The sequence below is a fragment of the Macaca fascicularis genome, chromosome 1 (assembly GCF_037993035.2).
Source record: "Macaca fascicularis isolate 582-1 chromosome 1, T2T-MFA8v1.1".
NCBI lineage: Eukaryota > Metazoa > Chordata > Mammalia > Primates > Cercopithecidae > Macaca > Macaca fascicularis.
This window is the reverse complement of record NC_088375.1, coordinates 63,091,451-63,117,783: the sequence shown is the minus strand read 5'-3', so window position 1 is coordinate 63,117,783 and position 26,333 is coordinate 63,091,451. Positions and strand designations below refer to the sequence as shown.

Here is a 26,333-nt window from a genome sequence, read left to right as displayed (position 1 = left end):
CCCGACTGCTCTTCTGGCTGCCTGGGTGACTCAGGACCTGCCAGCAGGCCCGAATGTGCTGCGACAAGTCTCAGCCTCCCCTCCTTCCCCACATGCCTCCCCGTGGCCTAGCGGGGACTAAGCTTCCCCCTTCCATCTGCATCTGGAGGTTGGCTACAAGCTGTCAGGCCCGTGGGCCACTGCTGGCTGCTTCCCCAAGCCCTGCCCAGCCCTGTCCCCGGGCAGATCAGAGCCCTCCCTGGGGCCCCAGATGACTGGCAGCATTCTAACAGGTCATTCCCCTAGGGTGAGATCCTGGGGTACCGTGGGGCAGGCACTCATACTTGACACCTACGAGCCTCACTGGTGTCCTAACAGTTGGGCAGCACGGATATGATTATCCCCATGTTTCAGTTGGAGAAACTGAGAGCCACAACCTCCACAGTCTCAACTCAAAAGCAGGCCTCTTGATTCCTGCTCTCCTTCCTAGACCCCACACCCAAGACCACGGGCTGGAGGCGGGAGGGAACCACAGACTGATACACTTGTGGAGTTGGGGTGGAGGCAGCCATCTTGGGTTGAAATAGGCCGAATCCAGTCCTCTCTCAAGCTGGGGCTTCGCCTCTTGGGACTGGACTAGCTTTGTCTACCAGACCGAGGGAGGGGAGAGGTTGCTGGGAATAAGCAGGTTCTGGGTTCCCAGGGAAGAGGAACCCTGAGGACCTCTATTAGGCCTTCCAGTGTCAGAGGCTGAGGCTCACTTAGCCACCCTTGGTCTTGTATGTTCCTGTGGAGTCGGCTTTAGACTTCTCTGAACAGTTCTCCTGCACCTTAACATCTCACAGGGTCAGGAATGAGGAACAGTAATAAATCTCGGGTTAATCCATTATGTTCTAGGCCTTGTGCTTAAGTCTTGATCTGCAGAATGTCAAGTCTCCTGCACTCAAGCCTGTGAACCAGTTTCATGTCACCTCCATTCCTCCTGGAAGATGAGGATATTGGGCTGAGAACAGCTGGAACCCTGTCCAAGGTGACTAGCAGCAGTAGGGTTTGAGCCTAGGTCTGCTGGCTCCTTAATATTGGGATCCAGACTTGACTTAAGGGCCCCGGCTTTGAAGGGGAAATTGAGCCTGCCACGAAGATCCCTCCAGGTGCCCTGGCTACAGCTCCCCTCCTCTCCCACCCTGTGGCCCCAAGTCTTTCCTCCTCCCTTCCCTCCCTCCATAGCTCAGAACCATTCCAGAGTAACCTGGGCTGGCAAGGGTTAAGTCACCTCCTGCTGGCCTGTGCTGTCTGCCTGCTTTGCTCTTTGCCAGGGCTGCACCTGTTGTAGCCCTACAGTTTTGATGAGGTTGGCAGGGAGTGCCAGCTCGTACGGGCATGGTAAACATGCCACCTGCCTGCTCAGTGCTGCCAGAGCAGTAATGTGCCAATTCCAGCACGAATTCTTAGCTACTCCCTCCCTAGTGGACCCAGGCTGAGGGGGGCATACCAGCCTGGCTGAGACCTCCAGACCCTCAGGTGAGGGGCTGGGGCCTGCATGACAGATGCTCTGGAAAGGACCTGCCTGTTGGCCCTGCGTGCTGAAGGAGAATGGTCCCCAACAGAGGAGGCAATCCCAGTGAAGGAGGCCAGGTTGAAGTGGGGACAATGTACTCCCTTTTTCTTTCTTTTTTTTTTTAAATTTGAGACAGAGTTTCACTCTTGTTGCCCAGGCTGGAGCGCAATGGCACAACCTTGGCTCACTGCAACCTCTGCCTCCCAGGTTCAAATGATTCTCCTGCCTCAGCCTCCCCCAAGTAGCTGGGATTATACGCATGTGCCACCATGCCCAGCTAATTTTGTATTTTTAGTAGAGATGGGGTTTCACCATGTTGGTCAGGCTGGTCTCAAACTCCTGACCTCAAGTGATCCACCCACCTCGGCCTCCCAAAGTGCTGGGATTACAGGGGTAACCCACCATGCTGGGCTGCACTCCCTTTTTTCCAAAGGGCGAGAAGGCTCAAACACAAACAAGGAAGCATCAGTGACCATCAGCGTTCCGGATGGGCAGGGCTTTATTAGACACGTTGTCATGATAAGGCAAACACAGGCTGGTGTTCTGTCCTTTTTGCAGATGACCCTATGTAGCTGGGGCTGGTCTTCCCCCACCTCCTCTGTTCACTGTCAGTCTCAGGATCAGCTGAGCATGCCCGCCACCCTCCCTCCCTTTTTCCTCCTCCCTTTCAGTGTGGGCTGTGGTTGGTGGTGACATTTAATTCAGGGAAGGCACCTGACCTTGGGGAGGAATGTGGGAAATGTCTGCAGACTGGGGCAGTCACCCCCCACCTGGAGCCCAGGAATGTGGGCTCTAGGCCACCTGCAGCCCTCAAGGGAAGTGAGTGCAGGGTCCAGGAATGACACTGTTGGAAGACACTGGCAAGGTCACCTAGTGAAACTCCTACATTGTACAGAGGGTGAGGATGAGCCACCAATGCCCACCCCCGTGGCACCAGCACAGCCTTCTCTCCAATCTGGTGATGGCACTGTCCCTGACTCTTGGTGTCTCCTCAAGCCGGAGGCCACAAGTACAGCAGCAACTTTTGATTTGTCAGACCCACAGAACCAAGCCCTTCGAAGTGAGCTGCCGCACATCCTCTATCACTGATGTGGAGACTGAGGTGCAGACAGATGTGAGTTGGCTGCCATCTACTCACTATGGGCCAGGACCCAGGTCTCTGGCATGGGTGCATTTCCCACCATCCCCCCTGTTCCCGATGCTGGAAGTCAGCATCTCCGCTTCATCCCAGCAGGGAGATTCAGGTGGCCTCTCCAAAACTCCCACAGGATTACTGCTGGCAGTGCAGTGCCTTCTGGGGTGCCCATCTGTGTGAACTGCCGGGAGTGGGCGCTGCAGCCACAGAGGGCCTGGTCACTACACTCAAGCCCACGCTCCAGCACCTGGAGAGCAGGTGCTCTGTGCTCTGGCTGACTGCTGAGAAAACCAAGCTAACTCCAGCAGCTGCCTTCTTTGGGGCTGCACCGGGAGAAAGGGTTAGAGTAAGGACTCTGCTGCCCTCTCGTGGCCCCACTTGGGCATTGCTGCTTGTCATTCAGGCTGCTGGCAGCTCAACTGCTCTGAGCTATGGAAATCTCTCTCCTAATTGCCCTCCCATGGACTCCAAAAGGCCTGGATGGGGTGTATATCATTCCTCCTATCACACCACTTAGGCCATGCCTTGTTCCTTGTTGGATCCTGGAGGAAGAGGGCCTCAGGTCAACAGATGACGCCCAGCCTGTTACCCAGAATGCTTGGGTGTGGGGAGACACCTGGTGGTTCCCACAGACACAACCTAATCAACCAACACCAGACAGGATGGTTTGAAAATTTAGAGGATATTTATTTCTCAGGAAGGTGCACAACAGCTGGCAGGCACTGCTTTCCCTGCTCTAGGGGATTCCTCTCTCCTTTTCCAAGAAATCCCCTCTCTTCTTGGAAGTGCCCATGGGAGGCTGGGATGTGAAAAGAAACCATACACAACACTCCAGAGCCTTAAAAAAATAAAGCAACGACCTCCTCCACATGAATACACACTTACAAAATAAATAGACAGATAAAGGAGAGGCCACGCGCCTCCCATCCCGGCTGTAGGGCTGCTTGGGGAGAGAAGGGCTGGGTGGCTCGGTCCCACTTCTCCCAGCCAGGATGATCCAGAGGCTAAATGGAATGGAAGGGCCCTGGCCTCAGAGAGAGGACGGGGTAGGACCTCTCCCGGTGCTCAGCAGGGAAGACGCTGGGAGCATGGGTAGGGAACAAAAGAACAAATAAATAAATAAATAGAACCCAACAGCACTCCCAGAGGCCTAAGGGCTTAGGGTGAGGCTCAGGGGGGCCCTGGGGCCTGTTTCCCTGAAAATAGCAGATCCAGTACAGGCAGAAAGGACAGCAAGGAAAACACAAGCCACACCCACCTGGCCTGCAGAGCCCAGCCCCAGAAGGAGGCCATAAATCAGCTCTACAGGGAGGAGGGGTGGGGTGGGGGATGCTGAGCTCCACACTAGCTGCTCTGAGCCTGCTCTCTGGCCCTAGAGGTGCCCGAAGGCTAGGGACCCTCCCATCCCTGTGTTCTCTGAGGCCAGCAGAGCCTCCTCCCTCACTCTCCAGCCTTCATCCTCACCATCTCCACCAGAGGAAACCGTAGCTATCTCTGAGGTGGGCTCTTTCCTAGGAAAGTTGAGGCAGAGCCCTCTCCTCTTATTCTTAATGGCCTTCCTGACCCGGGGCATCCTGAGGATCAGCTGGGAGAAGTCAAAACAATCCAATCCCGTGTCCACCTCTGCTCCACTTGGCCACAGGTGCCCCCACTACATCCAGCCAGGGCTGCATTCTAAGCTCCCTTCAGGCCAACAGGGAGAAGGTGTCAGACAGAAGCAAGTACAGAGAAGGGGGCAGGAGCTGCTGGAATGGACAGTTTGGGCAGGAGGCCAAACTGGACACATGAAGAAGTCCAAGGGTCCCTCCTGGAGCAGAGTGGCCAGCTGGGGGCCGGAGAGCACAGGGTTGGCATGGCTGGCCACTCAGCTGGGCAGCAACACGTGCTCCAGGAGGTAGGTGAGGGAGTCCCAGTGCTTCCAGAGGAGGAACAGGACAAGGACCAGGAGGGCAGTGCTGGTGATGCGCAGGCGTGTCTTCATGAGGGGCGTGATGAAGTTGGCGACGGTGGACACGAACACCAGCAGCACGGCCATGAGCGCCAGGATCACGTTGATGAACTTGCCCAGCAGCGCCCGCGCGTTGGCGTTCTCCACGCCCTCCAGCTGCACCACCTGCTGCTGTTGCTGTTGCAGCTCCAGCTTGGTGACCCGGGTCAGGCAGGACTCCACGGCCTCCTGTGGGGGCAGAGGGGCTGGCAGGTGGGCGCTCAGGTTGGGCAGGACCCCTAGCCTGAAAACCTACCTACCCCACTGGGAAGGTGCCTATAACGAAGCCTCCTCTCCAAAGGCCAGGAGGAGTGGAGGTTGACTAGCTGTAACTCGGGTCAGAGCCCTTTAAGGATGACTCTCTGGGGAGGATGCTAGGAAATGAGAGTCTTGATTACTAGGGATGGAGAGGAGCTGGCCCAATCCCAGCTAGCTCCCTCTTCAGGCAGGCTGGAGGCTGGGAACTCCAATTACTCATTTGCAAGGCTGCCATCAAAGAGGTAGGGGCCTGGTGGCCCTTGCCCTGTGGGCTTGCCTCTGCACAGTGCATGCTCTCAGCTTCAGGCCTGTCTTGCTCATCTACACTCGGCCCCCGCTATGCTGCCCTCTTCGTCCACGTGCCTATCTGCCCCGGCCAACAGGCCAGCCTGTGTCTATCATGCCCCACGAGACAAGAATCCTAAACCTCTGGCTGCTGCCAGCTCTCCCAGCACATGTGGGGCCTCCCACGGTTGCCCTGGCCATACCTGGATGTCCCGCGCCCTCTCATAGGACTGGTAGGCCACCTTCTCCTCCATACTGGCCAACTCCTGCTTCAGGTTCGTCATCTCATTCTGGTGAAGCTCAGTCAGGTCGTTGAGCTGCTCCTCCAGCCGCTCATACCTGGCGGAGGGAGAGAGAGTGACACCAGTCCTGGCTCCCCGAGCCTCCCTTCTCTCCCATGGTTGATTCATTGATTCTCTCAATAAACAATGACTCAGCCCACCCCACGTGTCCAGCTCTGCTCTGTTCTAATTTTAACAGCAACAACAATGAAGCTACTCTTTACACAGCACTTAGGTGCAGGCACTGTGCTAAGCGTCTTACCTACATGACCTCATAGGATCCTCCCCGCAATCCCGTGAGATAGGTGCCAGTGTCATCTCCATTTTACAGAGGAGAAGACTGAGGCGTGGAGGCTGAGCTGCCTAGGATCACACAGCTCATGAAGGGAGGAGTTAAGGATTGGCTGACTTCAACCTGGGCTCTTAAGCCCTGGGCTCAGATGCTCTCTGGGTACCAGGGACACATGGGTGTGGAGGACACAATCCCCACTCTGAAGGCACAAAATAGTGTAAGATGAATATTATGTGAGGAGTGGATAGTTTTTAGGTGGGGCTCCCCTTCAATCTTCCAAACCTTCTTCATATATATGGAGAAGAAAAAGAGAAAGTGCTAGCTAAGGAGAAGATCCCTCCGTGAGCCCAGGGAGCGAGCAGCAAAGGGCGGCAAAGGGCAGCAAAGGGCCGAAGGGAGACCCAGAAGGAGAGGCCGAGAGACGCCAGCTCCATTGCAGGCTGGCCCCAGGAGCTCCGACTGGAGGTTCAAGTTTCCCAAGTTACACAGTCACATGCTTCAACTTTACAGGTCTGGACTCATTATATCTTTACGACCCTATGAAGAAGGGATTAATGTCATCCCTGACTTGAGGTCAGGAGATCGAGACCAGCCTGACCAACATGGTGAAACCCTGTCTCTACTAAAAATACAAAAAAATTAGCCGGGTGTGGTGGTGCGGGCCTGTAATCCCAGCTACTCAGGAGGCTGAGGCAGGAGAATTGCTTGAACCCAGGAGGCGGAGGTTACAGTGAGCTGAGATCGTGCCACTGCACTCCAGCCTGGGCAACAGACAGACTCTGTCTCCAAAAAAAAAAAAAGAAGAAGAAAAAGAAGTCTCCTTAGGGCCTCATGCTGGCCCCTTCCAGCCGCCAGGAAACTGCAGATGCTCCTCTGACTGCCTCCACACCCTGGGTCTGAAACCCAGTGCTCCTTGCCTCATCCCAGGTCCGGCTGGACTGCAGGAGGGGCTGGCTGGGCAGGCACCTACCTGTAGCGCTCCTCCTGCAGGCACTGGGTCATGTAGGTGTAGTCCCTCTGCAGCTGAGTCTTCAGGTCTTCCATGGAGTCCTCCAGGTGAGACTGTCCCTCCTTGATCTCCCGTAGCTCTTCCAGCAGAGCATCCAGGTTTCCAGCAGCACCATACAGTGCACTGGACTTAGGGCTCCCCAGTGCTCCGCTGGGCCCAGCCCCCGAGTTGCTGCCTGCCCCGGCTGAGCTGGCGCTGGCACTGGAGCACTCGTCATCGCTGCCATACTTGGGGCTGGAGACGAGTGTGGCACTGCCGCTCAGTGCCCGGGCTGCCTCCTCGGGAGGCCCATCTTCCAGGGGGTCCTTCAGGTGAGCGATGTTGTCAGCACTGCCAAACTTGTTGCGGATGAGGCTGGCAAACTCCCGGGGCTTGGACACCACGGCGGTGTGGGTGGCCTGTGAGAGACCGGAGAGGCTGCCCTTGACGCCCTCCACCACGCCGCCCCCAAAGCCACTGATGCCTGCGCGCACGTTGGCGCCCACGTCCTTCAGCCCCTGCTGCATGTCCCGCAGCACGTCCTTGGGCTGCCGCGAGGGCCCGTTCTGCTCAATCTCCTTCAGGCGCCGGCGGTAGTGATCCAGCTTCTTGTGCAGCTGGGCGATGGTCTGGGCTGACTTCTGGTTCTTCTTCTCGAACACCTGCTTGATGCGCGACACCTGCTGCTTGTCTGCGTTGTTGGCCAGTTTCAGGTACTCTGCCACGTTGTCGTCGCGAGCCTCCTGCTCGATCTTGATCTGCTCGGTGATCTTCAGGATCTTCTGGTGCAGGTGGTCAATGGCGGCCTTGGTCCGCTGGGGGTCCGGTGCCCCGTCGGGCACATCCAGGCTGATGGGGCCGTCAGTGTCACCATGGCCGGCGGGGAGGCTCAGGGCCACCAAGTCTCCCTTGTCGACCTGCGGAAAGAGGCAGGCAGAGGAAGCATGGGTAAACCCTGAGACCATAGGAGTGCCCCTGGATGCCTCTGGACTTGGTTTTTCTACCTGGAAAATGGATGCAGGAGTCCAAAAGAAGACAACCACCACAAGAACAGTATTCCCTGACAGCCACTTACACAGGGCTCTCACATCTGCGCTCTACCCAGTCACCACAGCATCCCTAAAATGCAGTCTAGGCAGAGCTGCTCCTCTTTTGGTCCAGGAAGGTCAAGCAAGTTGTTCAGGGACACACGGCCAGGAAAGGACAGAACTTCCAGCCCAGAACTCTTTTGTTTGTTTGTTCATCTATTTATCTGAGACAGAGTCTCGCTCTGTTGCCCTGGCTGGACTGCAGTAGCATGATCTCAGCTCACTGCACCCTCCACCTCCCTGGTTCAAGGGATTCTCCCGCCTCAGCCTCCTGAGAAGCTGGTATTACAGGCGCCCACCACCATGCCTGGCTAATTTTTGTATTTTTAGTAGAGATGGGGTTTCACCGTGTTGGCCAGGCTGGTCTCGAACTCCTGACCTCAAGTGATCTGCCTGCCTTGGCCTCCCAAAGTTCTGGGATTACAGGTGTGAACCACTGCGCCTAGCCCCAGCCCAGAACTCTTAAAGCTCCAGTACATGGACAGGGCAGGTCTGAGGCCTCATTGGAGTGATGGGGTTAGATTTCTGAGAAATGAGACAATTTTTCTCTCTGGACCCAACCGCCTCATAAGGCCTCTCCCAGGCCTCTCCCTCAGGGCTGACCAAAGCCTACACTTGGTGTCCTGCCTGCCTGCCCTCACCACCCCATCTTCACTAACACAGCTCGGTGGGCCACCCTGCCTCTGCTGACACCTCTCCCGGGCCCTCCATTACCTTATGGCTCTCCAGAGTCATTGGTAACCTTTTCCGCTTCATAATGGTAAGAGCCCCCAGTCCTTCCTAGTCCCCGAGAATTGGGAGAGGAGCATGCCCCACCCCCACCCTGCTGGCCGGGTCCCGAGGACTAAAGCCCCAGAAGGAACTCACAGGCCAAGGGAAGCAGGGACCAGTTTGGGGGCCTGAGGCTACCAGCCACCCAGCTTTGCAGAGGGTGAATGCGTAGGAAGGAAATGACAGCCCCCTTTACTCCCCACCAGGCGGGCAGGCTTCCTGAGTGCATCAGGGTGGCACCAAAGTTGGAGAGACAAGGAAAGGAGAAGAGAGACTAAGAAAGGATGAGGGGGAGGGAGAGAAAGGAAGGAAAAGGTCGCAGGAGATAGGAAAGATGGGAAATGTAAGGTGGGCTGAAAGCGGGGAGGCCTGAGCCCCGCTCCCCTGGCTCCTGGTTCCCCTCAGCCTGTTGGAGGATCTTTCTGTCCACAGCTGAGTCCCCAGTGTCTTATCGCCATGCAACAACGGAAGCAGCAGGAAATGGCTCAACCCCATGTATTTTTACACATAGCACACCCCAAGCAAGGCTGGGTCAGATCATTCGCCCTTAGTATGTATGGGAGGGGGCAGGGGTGTGGTCAGATATATGTGGGGGAAGGGGTTAAACACAAAGAAAGTGGCCCAGTCTAACATGCACCGGAACTGGAAACAGTCCCTGCCAACAACAGGCATAAGTCACTTGGCTTGATTCTGCCAAGGTGCAAAGTTATTGGGAAACATGATTGAAAACAATAGCCCTGCCAAACTCAGGAGCCGGGGGAGGGCGGCTCCTCTGTGGGCTTCCCCCGGGGATGCTGGAGACAACCACAACCCCATCCCTAATCTCTCCTGAAGTCAGGACTTCCCTCTTATGTTTGCTTTGGGTCTCCCCTCATTCCCTCTTGCCCTCCCAGCAGGTGCTCATACCTTCAGGACTCTGCTTCTCAGAATTTCTGACCTTTCATACCCACAGTCTCCCTTAAGTGATCTACTCCAAGGTCAAACTGTCACTGTAGCCTGACTTAAAACCCTACCCTGCAATGAGGCTGCTTCCTCCTGCCTTGTTCCCTGCAGTGACAGCAAAAAGCCCATCTCTCCATTTTCCTGACCTTCAGTGTCCGCGCTGACAAAAGGGGGGTAATCATAGCTACTCTCAGGCCTTTTGTGAGGGCTATACAAGATGATGTCTGGCAAGCACTTGGCATAGTGCGAAGCATACAGAAGGTACTCATTAAATGCTGAGTCTGATTCTGGGCAGCATAATCCTTTTTTCCCCTGGGAGAAAAAATGCCTGCAATCAAGCTGGCCTAAATTTATTTCAGAGATTATACCAACAAATTTACTCCGTATTGCTAGAACTACACAAAATTAAGGGGTTTTTTTGTTTGTTTTTTGTCTTTTTTTGGGAGACAGGGTCTCACTCTGTCGCCCAGGCTGGAATGCAGTGGCACCATCTCAGCTCACTGCAACCTCTGCCTCCTGGGTTCAAGTGATTCTCCTGCCTCAGCCTCCCAAGTAGCTGGGATTACAAGCATGAGCCACCACGCCCAGCTATTTTTTATAGAAATGGGGTTTCGCCATGTTGGCCAGGCTGCTCTTGAACTCCTTATCTCAGGAGATCCGCCCGCCTCGGCCTCCCAAAGTGCTGGGATTACAGGCCTGAGTCACCGCGCCCGGCCCCAAATTAAGTTTTATAGGCAACACACGGCCTTTGATATTACAGAATCTGGCTCTCTTATAAAGCTGCTGCCCTTTCCACAGATGCCCAGCTCTCTATCACTCTCTTCCTGGGAGAAAGAATATCTAGAAAATGGGTTCTGAGTCTGGCTGCATCACTGCCATTTGCTCATCTTTGTAACAGGGAGAGAGTCTGTCCCACCTACTTAGAGGGAGAGTGGGAGGAGCTAATAAGCAATGGATGTGAAATGCTGTGAAAAGCAAAAGTGCTTTAGGACTATATGGGAGTGTAAAATAGCAAAGTCTCTACCTGCTGTGGCTCCTTCCTGGCAGCTTGGCCCCCTCCTCCCTTGATTTGGCATCTTTCTGGCTTACAAATGGAAAAGCAGAGTTCAAGCTGGCTGTGAAATCCCCATTAATGAGAGGAGAAGAGACACTCCTGGGAAAAACAGCTGGGGCCTGATGGTGGGTGCAGAGGCCTGGGCTGAAGCCCTGGCTCCCTCGCCCACCCCTCTTCTCTACCCTAGGACCCAGACTTGAGTCTAACAGTCCTGCAGCAGGACACCAGCTCCTTCCGTCCCTCCATGGAGGCCTGGACACCTCCTTGGTGACATGAAGGTCTGCAATGCCTGGATTGAGTGGGTCAGTCTCCAGTCACAGAACATATCCCCATTTTATTCTTTTCCCTGTGGAGGACTCAGCTCCACTGGCTTCCAGAAAGGTGCATATTTTCCCGGTGGCCTCTGGGCTCTTCTCTTTTTCTCAAATTCTAAATGTTTTGGAAAAGGATAAGGATAACAATTATAGTTGGCCTTCTATATCTGAGAATTCCACATCCATGGATTCAACCAACCATGGATTAAAATAATAATACAAATTTTAAAATACAGGGGCCAGGCGCAGTGGCTCACACCTGCCAGCACTTTGGAAGGCCAAGGCGGGCAGATCACCTGAGGTTAGGAGTTCGAGACCAGCCTGGCCAACATGGTAAAACCCTGTCTCTACTAACAATACAAAAATTAGCTGGGTGTGGGATGTGGTGGCGGGCACCTGTAGTCCCAGCTACTTGGGAGGCTGAGGCGGGAGAATGGCGTGAACCCAGGAGGCGGAGCTTGCAGTGAACTGAGATCGTGCCACTGCACTCCAGCCCGGGCGACAGAGTGAGACTCCATCTCAAAGAAAAAAAAAATTAGCTGGGTGTGGTGGTGTGTTCCGGTTGTTCCAGCTACTCGGGAGGCTGAGGCATAAGAAGCACTTGAACCTGGGAGGTGGAAGTTGCAGTGAGCCAAGATTGCACCACTGCACTCCAGCCTGGGTGACAGAGACTCTGTCTCAAAAACAAAAAAAAAACAAAAAACAAAAAAACAGTATAACAACTATTTTCTATTTTCATAGTATTTACATTGTACTAGGTATTGTAAGTAATCTAGAGATGACTTAAAGGAAGGATGTGTGTAGGTTCTATGCAAATACTACACCATTTACTGTATGAGACTTAAGCAATCTGGAGTTTTGGTATCTGCAGGGGGTCTTGGAACCAATCTCCTTCAGACACTAACATTTCTTGACATACGTCAGACTTGTCTCTAAGTGTTTACACCTATTAATTCATTTAATCCCAGTATTAACTTCACAAGATGGATAGCACTATTATTTCCATTTTACAGGAGAGAAAACCAAGGCCTACAGATATAACTTGCCCAGGACTACACAACTAGTAAGTAAAGAACCTAGAATATAAATCCTGTCTGGCTCCAAAACTCAGGGCCTAACCTCACCTTGGAGGGCTGGGTAGCTCTGACAGACCCACAGCTTAAGATACCTTTGGCTAGGACAGCTGGCCCTCTGCCACCTTTTCAGGAAGCAAGAGAGTCTAATCAGTGGTTGTCAACCACAGCCCAGCCTCACTCCACAGCAATGAAATTGGAATTTCATACAGCTAAGACTGCAGGCTTTTTTTGTTTTTTGGTGAGACAGAATCACTCTGTTGTCCAGGCTGGAGTGCTGGAGTGCAGTAAGGCAATCACAGTTCACTGCAGCCTTGACCTCCCTAGGCTCAAGTGCTCCTCCCACCTCAGCCTCCCCAGCAGCAAGGACTACAGGTACACACCACCACACCTGGCTAATTTGTGTTATTTTTTTTGTAGAGACAGGGTTTTGCCATGTTGTCCAGGCTGGTCTCAAACTTCTGGGCTTAAGCGATCCTCTTGCCTTGGCCTTCTAAATTGCTGGGATTACAGGCCTGAGCCATGCTGCACTTGGCCAGACTGTTGGCTTTTACACCCCGAGAGAGCAAGGAAAAACAAAAGAGTTCTCCCCAGCCCCATCCTGCCTTCTCCACATCTGAGGGCGTGCAAATCCTTAGAAATGTCCAAATATTGGCCACAGCATTTAAAATCACCTCTGAAGACTTATCACGGTGACATCTCCAGCCTTCCTCACTGGAGGTAACCCTTAATCTTACTGGTCTCCATGCAGACTTCCCTTGCCCACCCAGCCCCCTCTCGTGCTTAGGGGTATGTGCGTGTACCTGCATGCATGTGTGCAAACCTGAGAACAAGAGAAGAGGTTTGTGTGTGTTGTGGAAGGTGGTAGGAGGTGCTTGAGGGAACACTCTGTGGGAGATACCAAGATCCTGTTTGTGGTTTTTGCTTTTAAGGCTGGAACACCTTGGCAACCACATCCATCTGAATTAACTCCCTTCGATAACTCCCCCTGCCAACCGGAGACTTTTACTATGGACTCACCACGAGATCCTAATTGAGACTGAGCTCATCCCTGCTTGTAGCCTGGAGCTCAACCTCAGGAAAGCACCTAACAGCTTCTCCCCAACACCAGCCTCCTCCTTAGATCGTGCAGTCCCCACCCCACCCATCAGGGATGCAAAGAAGGACACAGGGAGGTAGGCAGTCTGCCTGGAGCCCCAGACTGCACTGAGACACTCCTCAAATCAAGGAAGGGGTAGCCTCCCTCTGGGGCAAACCTCACATTTATCTCACTCGGATCTGCCCTCTTCACACACAGGCTGACCAAACCCAGGAAAGGTTATTTCAGTTTAGAGAACAAGGGAAACATCCTGCATGCTAACAGGAAACAGCAGACATCCCCCCATCCTTCCCCTCCAGGATCTTTAGTCTCTACCCCTATCCCTGGAGGGAACCCAAGACCTCCAGATCCCGGAGAGGCTGTGCTGTCTAGTTACAACTCTGAGAAGCAGAGTTGGAGCTGGCTGGGAAATCCCCACGAAGGAGAGAAGAGACACTCCTGGGCCTGGTGTGTGGAGTGGCCTTGAGCTGAGATCCTGATCCTCTTGCCAGCCCCTCTTCTCTACCCCTGGGTCAAGATTCCAGCCTGGGAGTCCTACAGCAGGACACCAGCTTTTTCCTACCCTTCACAGAGGTTTACAATGCCTGGGATCTGCTGTTGAGTCTCCAATCACAAAACATCACTTTGCTCTCCTTCCCCATGGAGGGAGCTGGCGTGTCTGAGGAAGGCGGGGAGCTCTCCATGCCCTGCCTTCCGCGGCACACATACCCAGGGTGACAGCTCCCTTTCAGGACTTGATGGAGAGAGGGCAACCAAGGTAAACAGAGCCAAGAAACTGGCAGACAGGGAGAGGTACAAAGAGGGATTATGCTTTAACAAAGGAAAGAAAATTAGTGAACAAGAAAAAGATGAGAAAGCTGTTCAGAGTGCTGGAACAGGTCAGAGGGTGAGAAAAGGAAAAAGATTTGCCAAAAAGACCAGCGATGAGACAGGATACAGGGCCTGCGGAATGTAAAGGAAAGGGCTTTAAAGTTGGAGTTGGGCACTGATTTAGATCCTGGCTCTGTCACTTACCAGCTGAGAGCTATCACGATGAGGAGAGGAAACACTGAGTAAAGGGTATAAAGCAGGTGCTTAGAAACAAATACGAACAAATTAAGAGACACTTCACACCCTTAGAATGACTATAATAATTTTTTTCTTTTTTTTTGAGACAGGTTCTCACTCTGTGGCCTGGGCTGGAGTGCAATGGCATGATCATGGCTCACTGTAGCCTGGACGTGCCAGGCTTAAGCAATCTTCCCACCTCAGCCTCCTAAGTACCTGGGACCACAGGCATGAGTCACCGAGCCCAGACCCTAGTAATTTTTAAAAAGGAAGTAAGTGGGCTGCACACAGCGGCTCACACCTGTGGTCCCAGCACTTTTGGAGGCCAAAATGGGAAAATTGCTCGAGCCCAGGAGTTTAAGACCAGCCTGGGCAACACAGCAAGACCTGTCTACAAAAAATAAAAAGACAGCCAGGTGTGGTGGTGTGTGCCTATAGTCCCAGCTACTCAGGAAGCTGAGGCAGGAGGATGCCTTGAGTCCAGGAGTTCGAGGCTGCAGTGGGTTATGAACACACACACCACCGCACTCCAGCCTGGGCAACAGAGTGAGACCCTGCTTCAAAAAAAAAAAAAAAAAAAGGAATAAGTGTTGGTGAACATGTGCAGAAATTGGAAGCTTCGTGCAATGTACCTAAAATGGCACAGCTGATGTGGAAAATAGTTTGGGAGTTCCTCAAAAAATTAACATAGAATTACTTTATGACCCAGCAATTCCACTCCTAGATATTTTCAATTCCCAAAAGAATTGAAAATGAGTATTCAACACTGATCTGTACACAAATGCTCACAGCAGCAATATTCACAATAGCCAAAAGGAGGACATAACTCAGATGTCCATTAACTGATTAATGGGTCAACAAAAATGTGGTATGTCTTGTAATGAAATACTATTCAGCCATAAAAGAAACAAAGTGCCGGGGCTGGGCCTGGTGGCTCACTCCTGTGATCCCAGCACTTTGGGAGGCTGAGGCGGGCAGATCACCTGTGGTCAGGAGTTCAAGACCAGCCTGACCAACATGGAGAAACCCCATCTCTACTAAAAACACACAAAAAAATTAGCCGGGCATGGTGGTGCATGCCTGTAATCTCAGCTACTCAGGACGCTGAGGCAGGAGAATCGCTTGAACCTGGGAGGCGGAGGTTGTGGTGAGCCGAGATCGTGCCATTGTACTCCAGTCTGGGCAAGAAGAGCGAAACTCAAGTCTCAAAAAAAAAAAAAGAAACGGCCGGGCGCGGTGGCTCAAGCCTGTAATCCCAGCACTTTGGGAGGCCGAGACGGGCGGATCACGAGGTCAGGAGATCGAGACCATCCTGGCGAACACGGTGAAACCCCGTCTCTACTAAAAAAATACAAAAAACTAGCCGGGCGAGGTGGCGGGCGCCTGTAGTCCCAGCTACACAGGAGGCTGAGGCAGGAGAATGGCGTAAACCCGGGAGGCGGAGCTTGCAGTGAGCTGAGATCCGGCCACTGCGCTCCAGCCCCGGCGACAGAGCGAGACTCCGTCTCAAAAAAAAAAAAAAAAAAAAGAAACAAAGTGCTGATAATGCTCCAACATGGGTGAACCTCAAAAACATTAGGCTAAGTGAAAGAAACCAGACAAGAAAGGCCATATAATGAATGATTCCATTATATGAAATATCTGGAATAGTTAAATCCACAGAGACAGAAAGCTGATTAGTGGTTGCCAGGGGGTTGGGGTGAGCGTGGGGGAAGGAATGGGGAGTGACAGCTTAATGGGTACAGGGTTTCCTTGGGGGTGCTGAAAATGTTTAGGAACTAGACGGAAGTGATGTTTCAACAACTGGGTGTGGAAGGCCAGGGTCCTCCACTGGCCTGGGCCGCAGCTCCCACCGTTGTCCCATTACAGAGTGGGTCTGCAGGAGGATCTCTGGGTCCTTCAGCTCACCGTGTCAGGTTTAGTAGAGCAGCAGCTCTTCCTGACACACTCCTAATCCCCCTGTCGTGCAGCTGGTTGACTAAAAAGAAGACCAGGACAGATTACTCAATCCCCAGTCACCAGTAGGCAGAAATGCCCAAGGTTCCCCAGCCCAAAGCAGGGCACAGGTGGGCTACACGGGCACCACTGCTCCTCTCTCCAAGCCATCAGAGTCCTGTTTGGTCCATGCTACCCAGCTCTCTATCCATGCCCAGCCACCAGCACCACACCTGGAGTTGTGTCCCCCATGCCATGACCTCCTCACCCCACCCCCTCCTGCCTGAGACAGGCTGGCCACTCCACAGGTACCTGACTCCAGATTAATCCCTGTGAATGGGCTGGGCAAGCTTTAGGAGGAGAACTGTGGAGGGAGAGTCATGCTTCTTCCATGATCCAACTCCACACCAGAATGGCCCCTGCTCAGGGACCCTACCAATCAGGGCCATACATCTTGCTCTACACAAAGGCTGGGGGCTAAGAAGTGCTGATGAATGTCTGGATGAGCCACAGCTGGGATGTTCTCTCAAGTGTCCAAGACCCAACTTTCCCTGTTCCTCTTCCTGCTCCAGTGAGACCTACCCTCAGCCCATGCACACCTAGGGGCTCCCCTCCACATGCCGTTGGTGGCAGTCTGGACTCACCTCCCTGGCCCCTTTCACAACACTAAATTAAGCTGGATTAGGCTCTCTGCCAGATTATAAGGAGCTGCCGGATCAGGGCTTCGCAGCCCTGGCTCCCATGGCCTTCCTGGGGCTCCCACCTCCTCCCAGGGCCTGAATTCAGTGTCCTCGTGTCAACCCGGCCCTGGACATGGGACACCGGTGCTTCCTCTCACACACTAGCCCAGCAGCCTGGATCCCTGAGATCCGGGAGGCACACAGTAGACACAGTTGGGACAGAAAGTATCCAGGCTTAAGTGAAGCTCTGTGGAGGGAGGGGAAGGGCACTAGCTATGTAAATCGGGAAATGTGAATCGTGGTTCTCTTTCTTCATAATGTAAATGCATTAAGCAGTTTTCAAGATGGACCACAGAAACAGCTGCCACTTGCAAGGAACATGTGCTCCATACCTGTGCTCCTAGTTGCACGAGAGATCTGTGCCTCTGACCCTCCTCCTTCTGGGGCAGGCAGCCCCTTCCCAGACTCACAAAGAACCCCTATTAGGGTCCCCACAGCAGGCTGACAGGGAGGAAGGAACCTTCTCTTGTTACCATCTGCTCAGGATTTGGAAAGACAATATAAGGTCACTCTTAGATGGAAAAAAAAAACACAAAGAAAAAGTTTTGAGGGTTCCTATGCTTCCCTTTAGGAAAGCAGGGCAGCCCAGTCATCCTGACAATGGAGTCAGGTGTCAACCCTGGCTTGTCTATGGGTCTAGACAAGCAGGCCGAGGCCCATGCAGAACACGGCTCCTGGGAGCAAGGTCTGGGCTTCCAGTGGGTCAGAGCCCAGCAGGCGAGTGTGGCCCCAGGGCTGGCAGGCCTGGGTGACTCAGCGGAGATGCTTCAGTCTGCTGACTGCTGCCCCATGACTCTGATTTCAGTGGCCTTCTCGGGATAAAGAACGCTCAGATTCCCTTTTTCTACTCATTCCCGGATGGAAGGGGAGGTCAACCGGACTAGGATGGAGAGGAAAGCCTATGGCCAGCTAAAATCCTTCAACCCAAAGAGGTCATGTGACCTTACAGTAAAGCTGGGAGAGAAGGAACCTGTCATTTCCCGTACCAACCCAACATTCCAGCAAGAGCAGGCTGGAAAAATTATTCCAACCCTTGGTCCTGAAGTCGCAGGCTTCCCCCATTCCATTTTCTCAACTCAGCAGGAATAGCCCCGTGGGGCTGGTGGCTCTCTGCCTTCCTGGTGAGGATATGTGGGCACAGGAAGCTGCTCACTCCAGCTCTGATGTGTGATCACAGCTGACCCGGGTGCTCCCAGGTGGGCGAAGGGGTGGGGGTGGAGAGAGAGCCTACCTATCGGTTTAATTGGTGCCTGGGAGCCTAAGCGGCTTTTCTCAAGCGGGCAGGCACCACGTGCTTAGATTGAATGGGGCACATGTGGGGCAGTATGGACCTGAGTCACTTCGCCAGAGGCACAGCGGGGTGACAAAATCCCCGTAGCAAGGCCCCAGCTACCACATGGGGGATTCGAGGGGCAGAGCATGCCCTCAGTAGCTTTAAAAGGCATCTCGCTCTACTACAAGGGGATTTCAGGTGCAAACTACCAAGAGACAGGAAAGTCACTCACTCATCCTTTCAGGCAGCACCTGCTCATCTCCAGGCCGTGTAGAGCCAGCTGCCTATTATCAGCTGACACCAGGTAGAGGCTTCCACCTGCCACCTCCTGTAGTCAGCAAGTTCCTCCTTCTGCCCTGACCCTAAGGGCTACTCTCCTGTCCTGGTGGAGACACCCCTCTCATCTAACCCTTGGCTTCTAGCCCCTTCCATTAGGGCCACCCCTCAGTTCTGATGAAAACTACATCCTCCGCTCAGCATCTGCCCTGTGGAGAACAAAGCACTTTTGTCCAGTAAATGTCCTGCACCCTCCTCATCTCCTCACACCCACAGATCCCAGTTGGGGCCCTGAGCTGCCCTCTCATATTCAGGTTTTCTCCATTCTCCATCCTCTGAATTCCCTAAAAACTCTCAGTCCCCAAACATTTTACTCCTTATGGCCTCCCCCACTGTCTCCCTGGGGTCAGCACTCACTGGACCTTCACAATCCCCATCCCTATCACTGTTTCTCCATAGACAGAAGTGACCACAACCACGAACACCCCTCCACTTAATAAGGTGCCTGGGCCCCAGCTGAAGTGCCACATAGCCACGGTTTCTGGAGGCATCTCTGCCAGGGTTCACCTGCCCTCCTGCACAGGGCGCCCACACCCAGCCCCAGGGGCTCTCCCAGCATTTGGCAGCGTAAGGCTCCTCCTTTCTCCTACCCACAAGCAGTTCTCTACACCTGGAGGAGAGCTCCCTGAGAGACTGGAGTGTAAGCAGAGCCCACCTGACTAACTGCAGAACAGGTCTTTCTCCATCCCCCAACTCCACCCCACCCAGTGAAATTCTCTCCTTCCACCCACCAGGGGCCTCACCTGTGTGGGCACTGTTTCCCGAAGCCGTGCTGGCGACAAGGTGCCCGGAGCTCTGAGGCCCCAGCTGTCTGTGGAGTGCGTCGGGCCCCCGGGGTCACAGACCCTGGGCAGCACTGGGCTTGCTCCAGGAAGCCGGGGCCTGCGAGCAGGTGTGCCTGAGCTCCCAGGCTCTGCAGCCGCCATCTCCAGACTGAGGCACAGCCTGGGGATTAGGGGCGGATTGCTCTGGGAGATTTCCCCCTCCCCTGGGGCTCACGGGCTGCTCCTTCCCATCTGGCAGGAGTCATGGAGGATCACCGAGAGGACCAAGCTCTGATGAGATGCCCCTCCCCAAGTCCAGCTGTTCCACTGTGAGTTATGTGCATAAGGATGCCCAGGTATGACAGACACCAATGAGGAGGGGTGGCGGGGGGGCAAGGGAGGTTGAAAGGGATGTGCACAAGGACACATGACAGGATGCACTTGCATCCTTCAACCACCCAGAAGACAGGCACTCCACCTTGCCCCTCCCATCTCACAGAAATGCCTCCCATGATCAGAAGCTCCTCTCACAAACAGAGCAGTCTCATGGATTTGAAATGGAAGTGAGCCTCCCAGCCAGCCTTCCAGGATACGGAAGAGCTCTCCAAAGCCAAAAAGACTGGAGCCTGGAGGGGGGCTCCCCAGCAGATCCTAACACAGCCAGCTCCAGCCAGAGTCCTCTCCTCCTCTCCCTGCTGCCCTGCCCGTTGGCTTAAGGCACGATCACTTCCAAGGCAGTTTCTCTACTCCAATAACCACCTGGAGGAAGCTGACAGCAGCCAGCCTCACCAGGGAAATTCTTCTGCCCTGAGATCCTGTCCCAGAAATCCAGTCTCTGCCCTGGACACCAATGGCCACTTCTGCACTAGCTTCTGCTTCCCAGTCTCCGCCACCATTGCCCTGGCAAAAACACCCAAGATAAAACACAGATGGCAAACTCACGGCAGTTTCTTCCTCCTTGGACTTCATCTCGACAGTCCCAGCAGGAAATTCTGTGAGTGGCCAGCAGAGGGGGACAGAGGTCCACAGTTGAGGACAATGAGCAGTGAGCAGTGTAAGTGAGTGGCCCGCTGAGTCCTGGGGCCTGCTGGATCTCTCTAATGGCAGCTTCCCACAGCAGAACTGTTCAGAAAGACGTGGATTCTGCACCCACTTGAGCCTGGCGAGGGACTCCGGGCTTAAATGATGATGGTTAACACACGTCACGTTGATTGGGTAGTCCCAAATTCAAGAAGGTGTAAAGAGATAAGGGCCCAGTGCTATCTCTGGGAGCCAGTGCCAGGGCTTGCAGCCAAAATCACCAAGATCAGGAGTCCTCATACCCTGGGCTCATGGAAACTATACAAACATTTGTGGTTGGCTGATGACTTGGGGTTTGTGAGCACAGAAGCCTGGCAAAGCATATTACATAGGTCCCAATTTCTGAGGCCAGCTCTGACCTGTAGGGCCAGGGAACACTTCTGGCCGTTCCCCTACTTCTGTAAACGCTCCCCCTCTTATGGTACTGGATCTTGACTTTATATGTTGGCACCAAGCTCTGTTCTTGTATAAGGGTTATTTGTAAATAGGTCTTATGCCCCCATTAAATGATAAGGCAGGGATCAGATCTGATGTTCATCTGGACCCTTCGCTGTGCCTAGCATAAGAGTGATCCTCCCTCAACACTGACATGGTAGAATGATGAAATGATCTATCTCATTTAGCTGCCATGAAAGGCAGTCTGGCCACTGCAGTTCTGTCTCAGGTAGCAACAAAGACAGCTTGGTCTTCTCATACTCAAGATACCCCTTCTTTTTTTTTTTTTTTTTTTTTTTTTTACTTTTTGAGACAGAGTTTTGCTCTGTCACCAGGCTGGAGTGCATTGACACGATCACGGCTCACTGCAACCTCCACCTCCTGGGTTCAACCGATTCTCCTGCCTCAGTCTCCCGAGTAGCTGGGACCACAGGCACGTGCCACCATGCCCAGCTAATTTTTGTATTTTTAGTAGAGAGAAGGGGTTTCACCATGTTGGCCAGGATGGTCTCGATCTCTTGACCTCGTGATCCGCCTGCCTTGGCCTTCCAAAGTGCTGGGATTACAGGTGTGAGCCCATGTAAGCCCATGCCCAGCCCAAGCTAAGATTTTTAACTTCTTCTTATTAAGCAGAGGAAAAGGAAGAGAAGGCAGTGGCAGCAGGAGACAGGTGGGGAGGGGCCGAGTGAGCTGAGAGCCCTGGGGTTCACTCTACACGGTAGGTCTCTCTGTGCTTCCTGGGATCAGGAGGGCTCAGAAGCAACAGAAAGAGTTTCCTGCAAGGCCACGTTGCACCACCAAAATGAACTGGGGATAGGTGCCCCCAACACAGGCACCTCGTAGTTCCCTAACGGGAGGTTTTAGCTCCAATCCAAGAGCGGCTTACGCATTAGCACAATAACTGAACAGCAGGAAACAGGGGGTCAGGAGGGAACCAATAGTCTGCTAGGAGAAAAGTAGCAAACAGGAACCAGGGGGATGCCTGCCAGGCAAGTTAGCAGGAGAGCAATGCTTCTCTGAGCCTGCTCTTGTCTTTATACATGAGATGTGTTCCCAAATCTGCCAAGGACGCAGAGCTTCCTGTGGTGGGGGTGGGGAACAGACAGCCCAAAGCATGATGGCATGGTGGGAAAGGCCCTGTAGAGCCCTGGGTGCGAGACTCACTTCCATGCTTTCTAAGTGGCCTTGGTCAAGTCACCATAGGCGCTGAGACGGTTTCCACAAATGTGATGGGAAGATGGTATAAAGAGAGGGGATTAAGGTGAATGTGTCTGGCAGGAAGATGTGCCAGAGCTGGGCTCACTGGGCACTGAATGAGCTTTTCAGTGGCCACAGAGTGCTTGGGAGTCAGAAGACCTGGTCTAAATCCTTACCCTGCCACTCGCTAGCTATGCGGCTTCCACGTTCTGTCCATGCCACTTCACAACTGCAAGGAGGCAGGAGCAACTACAAAGCAGCAGCCTGGGTGAGGCGGCCTTACAGAGCGAGACCAGTGGCATCAGGAGATGGAGGAGAGGGTGAATGAGCCAAGCCTTGGAGACTCTGTGCAACTGAGTCTCACTTCTCCTAGCTGCAAATGGTACACAGGACCATTATCTCCCAGGACCCTCGTGCAAACGCATGACACTTTCTAAGTTTTATTGAAATCGGTGACTTGTCCTGAAGCTCCCTCACCATGGGTATATGTGCACATGCATACACAAACCACAGTATTCCAGATAGTACCTGGAAGACTTGGTCTGAAACAGAAAAAGTCAAAGAAGTAGCTGCCATCAGGAGCAAAGTTAAGAGAGTGGCAGGCACACCTGGGAAAAGCTGCCAAGGGCACTAAAGCAGCGGGCTCTGAAAGGACACCAGTCGCAAAGCAGCTCTTCTTTTGCAAAGAAAAGGAGCTGTGGAGTAAGCCGCATCCCCTGCACTTCCTGATCAGTCTTGGACACCCCTGGGCTGCCTCCTCTCGGGCCTGGCAGAGATGGAGGCCACATCTCAGTGACACAGAGTGGTCACTATCAATTCACAGGATGGGCAGCTGAGCTGTGGCAGGGGGTCTCTGGCTTCACTCTTTCCACCCATCCAAGTTAAGCCTGAGGCAGGGGTGACAGATGGGCTCTTGTCATCTTAGAAGGGTGGACTGGAAGGAAGCCCAGGTCCTGGGCACAGGCTCTTCTCTCTGCACGTCTGGAAGGTCTCAGCCCTTTTACTGGGTTCCCCTTAGTTTAGTTTCTTCTTCTATATCCTTCCTCCTCTTCCCTTAATTTTTATGCCATGCCTCTTCTTTCTTTAGTACTCTTTAAATCTTAAATTTTTTATTTTCTCTTCCTTTGCCTTGTTGTTATTCTCTCCCTGCTGCCCTTTTAAAATCATCTTATTTTTCTTGTTTTTTCTTTTAGAGACAGGGTCTCATTCTTTCCCCTAAGCTGGAGTGCAGTGGTGTGATCATGGTTCACTGCAGCCTCAAACTCTGGGGGCTCAAGCGATCCTCTGCCTCAGCTTCCCAAGTAGCTGGGACTACATGTGCATGTCACCACACTCAGCTAGTTATTTTTTTATTATTATTATTTTTTAAGAGAGACAAGGTCTCACTATGTTGCCCAGGCTGGCCTCGAACTTCTGTCCTCAAGTGATCCTCCTGCCCTGGCCTCCCAAATCACTGGGATTACAGGCATGAGCCACTGCACCTGGCCTACTTTTCTTTCTCTTAAAAAAAAAAAAATCACAAACCACACATTTTGAAGGGTGGGAAACTGGAGAAGTCATAGGCTTTAGGAGCAAAGAACCACGCAGAAAAGCAGCTACATTTAGTAGCTTAGAATACAAGGTGAGGCCTTAAAAAAACCTCAGGCCCCAAATGTGCGGTGAAAATCTCCCAGTGAGGATTCTTCTTTGAAAGGCTGGCAGCTTCTTTTATGCTCACCAAGCCTGCTTGGAAATGGAGGTTTGCAAAGTGGTCATTATTCAGAGGTTCTCTCCCCAAGTATTCACTTTCAGCCCAGCCAGAAGGTGCATCTTCTTAGAAACACACATGACCAAAGAGCTCTGCTAACCCCCAGGGAAATGCGAGAGGAAGGATAATATTCTTCAGCGTGAACGGCAGCAACCAAGGTGGGCAGGCTTCCTAGGAGTACCTGGATAGGCACAGCTGTGTGAGCTGGGAAAGCAGACAGATCAGGTCAGAGTGGAGGAAGATGCAGGGCAGCACCCACATGCACACACCAGGGCCCCTTTCAGCTGCTTCCAGAGAGGGAGCATGCCATCTCTCCTGCTGGTCCTCTGCCCGTCTAATGCCAGACACTCCTGTTTAGGTGGTCCTTCTCACAGACATGAGCCCAGATGTTGGGCAGTGAACAGAACCACTTACCTAGGTCACTTTTAGGCAAATCAAAATCTGTACCAGGCAGGTAGGAAAGACGGATGATTTCTTGCCTTTACAGTCACTTGCCCTGGAGGAGGCTTTACTGGCAACAGGCCCGAGAGAAAGTGACCCGGAGAGGAAGCCACATTTCCTTTTTGGGCAACTTTTAGGAAGCAGAGCACCCTCGACCCCATCCTGCTTGCCAGGAATAATTTGGAATCATTCCTTTCTAAAAGCAGAGGATTGAAACACTGAATTCTAGTGTGCTTCTGCTGACTCAAGGGCTCAGAGCATACCATGAGCTGATGTGACTAAATGAGAAATGTGTGTGAACGCATTCTGCAAACTGTAGCTTGCTGTTCAGCTGACTGTTGATGCCTGGAAGGCTTTCAAAAGGACAGGAGTGGCACCTCTTGGGGGGCATGCCCATAAGCCATTGAGGCCCTGAGAAGTCAGTGGACAGGCATGGGGCCCAGATTATATTTGGATCTGAAACTACCTTCTCAGGCAATGAAGAAACCTTATATAATGAAGTTAATGTTACAGAGCACTTGTCTTTCCAGGGCAGGATTCGTCTTTCCAGCTGCCCAGAGGAGGCCTCCTGGTCACAGTATCACCTTGGGTCTGATTTAGCTCCTGCTGAGCCTGCTGAATTATTCACTAGCTATGGACACTAGCCCAGCTCTAGGGTCCCAGTAGTGGGGTATCTGGAGAACTGTAAGGAAGAGGAAAGGGAAAGGAAGAGTGAGAACTCCCAGAATCAGATCTGGAGGGGGATCGAAGAGGACAAAAGCAGCAGGAGGCAGGAGGCCTCTAGGTTGGCATCTGGAAGATTTGGGAAATGGGCTAGGGGTCCAAGAGCCTGTCCCTGGACCGAGAAGAGAGGTAGGAAAAGGCTACTGTCCCCAGAAATGACACTCACTTCCCCCAACTCCCTACTGCAGCTCAGGGGAGCTTCTGATTCCCTAGGAGCCTAGAAGAAATGCAATGGGGTGTGTACATTCATTTTTGCTTCTATTTCAGAGCCCTCTGCTCTGTGGTGTATAAAGAGAAAGCCCAAAATGTGCCTATGAAAACGACAGGCAGAAGCAGGGATCAGGTTAATGATACTGTATTTCCATTGCCTCATCTGGCACCAGAGGGGACTGGGGTCACGTTTCTCATCTCAGGGATGTGGCAGATCCAGGAAGAATGTGCTGGGTAGCCGGGGAGACCTGAGCCAACTCCCATGACCCAGCCCACATCAGAAGCGCCGGCTCCTCACCGTCTGGAACTCGATGACAGCTACTCTTGCTGACTGCTACCAGCTCTGGCATAGGGGTCTGACACCTGAACCGTGAGCACACCTTCCCCTTGGGCAGCCTTGGAGAGCCCAGGCAGATACCTGGCTGGCCTCTCCCACCTGTGTCTGCAGACAGACAGCTTATTTCTCACCAAGTTTTCACCTGAGCTTGGGGACAAAGGCGTCAACAAGGCATGACCTCACATCTTGGCTAGGTAACTTGGAAGTTATCTAATTTTGCCCCCTGTATCCTGGCAATTTCTGTACTCCCAGATGCCAGAGCTAGTCTGGAGAATACTGGATATTTTCTTTTTTTTCTTTTCTTTTTCTGAGACTGAGTTTCGCTCTTGTTGCCCAATCTGGAGTGTAATGGCGCGATCTGGGCTTACTGCAATCTCTACCTTCCGGGTTCAAGCAATTCTCCTGCCTCAGCCTCCTGAGTAGCTTGGATTACAGATTCCCATCACCACACCTGGCTAATTTTTGTATTTTTAGTAGAGACGGGGTTTCCACATGTTGGCCAGGGTGGTCTCGAACACCTGACCTCAGGTGATACGCCCGCCTTGGCCTCCCAAAGTGCTGGGATTACAGGCATGAGCCACCGCGCCCGGCCGATATTTTCAATCTAGAAAGAAAGTCAGTGGGTGTTAGTGGGGAAAAGATGCATAAAGGCTAATTCTGGAGGCCAGTTACTTGCTGTCTGATTCTGTCTGAAAAGTCAAGAGGATGCTGCAGCTTATGATGTCTGGTGTCAGAGCTTTTGGTCAGACACAGAGTCCTCACTTTGGGCCCCTCTCCTAATTGGACAGGACCCCTACAAGGCAAGGGGCTTCACCTCAACATGAGGAATTCAAATCAGACTAAAGGAAGAAACTTCTCAGATCTCCAGGCACAAGAGGATATACAGCTGTGCTGGGACCCCAAGGCCTCTGGGGAATAGGGGCTTTGAGTCACTGAGACAGGGAGCAGCAATTCATGGCAAATC

The 26,333-nt window shown here is 53.0% G+C and overlaps 1 protein-coding gene across 4 annotated transcripts in view; it reads right to left on the bottom strand.

The window, feature by feature from the left end:
• Window positions 1-3,335: 3,335 nt before the first annotated feature.
• TMCC2 (transmembrane and coiled-coil domain family 2) overlaps window positions 3,336-26,333 on the bottom strand; it is a 44,485-nt gene continuing 21,487 nt past the window's right edge. For 3 of the 4 annotated variants that reach the window (XM_005540579.4, XM_065540554.1, XM_015448912.4), the window contains 3 exons: window positions 6,746-7,680; window positions 5,406-5,541; window positions 3,336-4,848 (listed from right to left, as the gene is read on the bottom strand). In XM_005540579.4, the coding sequence (XP_005540636.2) occupies window positions 4,537-4,848; window positions 5,406-5,541; window positions 6,746-7,680 (1,383 nt within the window). In that variant the 3' untranslated portion in view covers window positions 3,336-4,536. Of the gene's footprint in view, window positions 4,849-5,405; window positions 5,542-6,745; window positions 7,681-20,141; window positions 20,355-26,333 lie in introns of those variants that run through there. The other variant, XM_015448908.3, reaches the window with a different exon arrangement.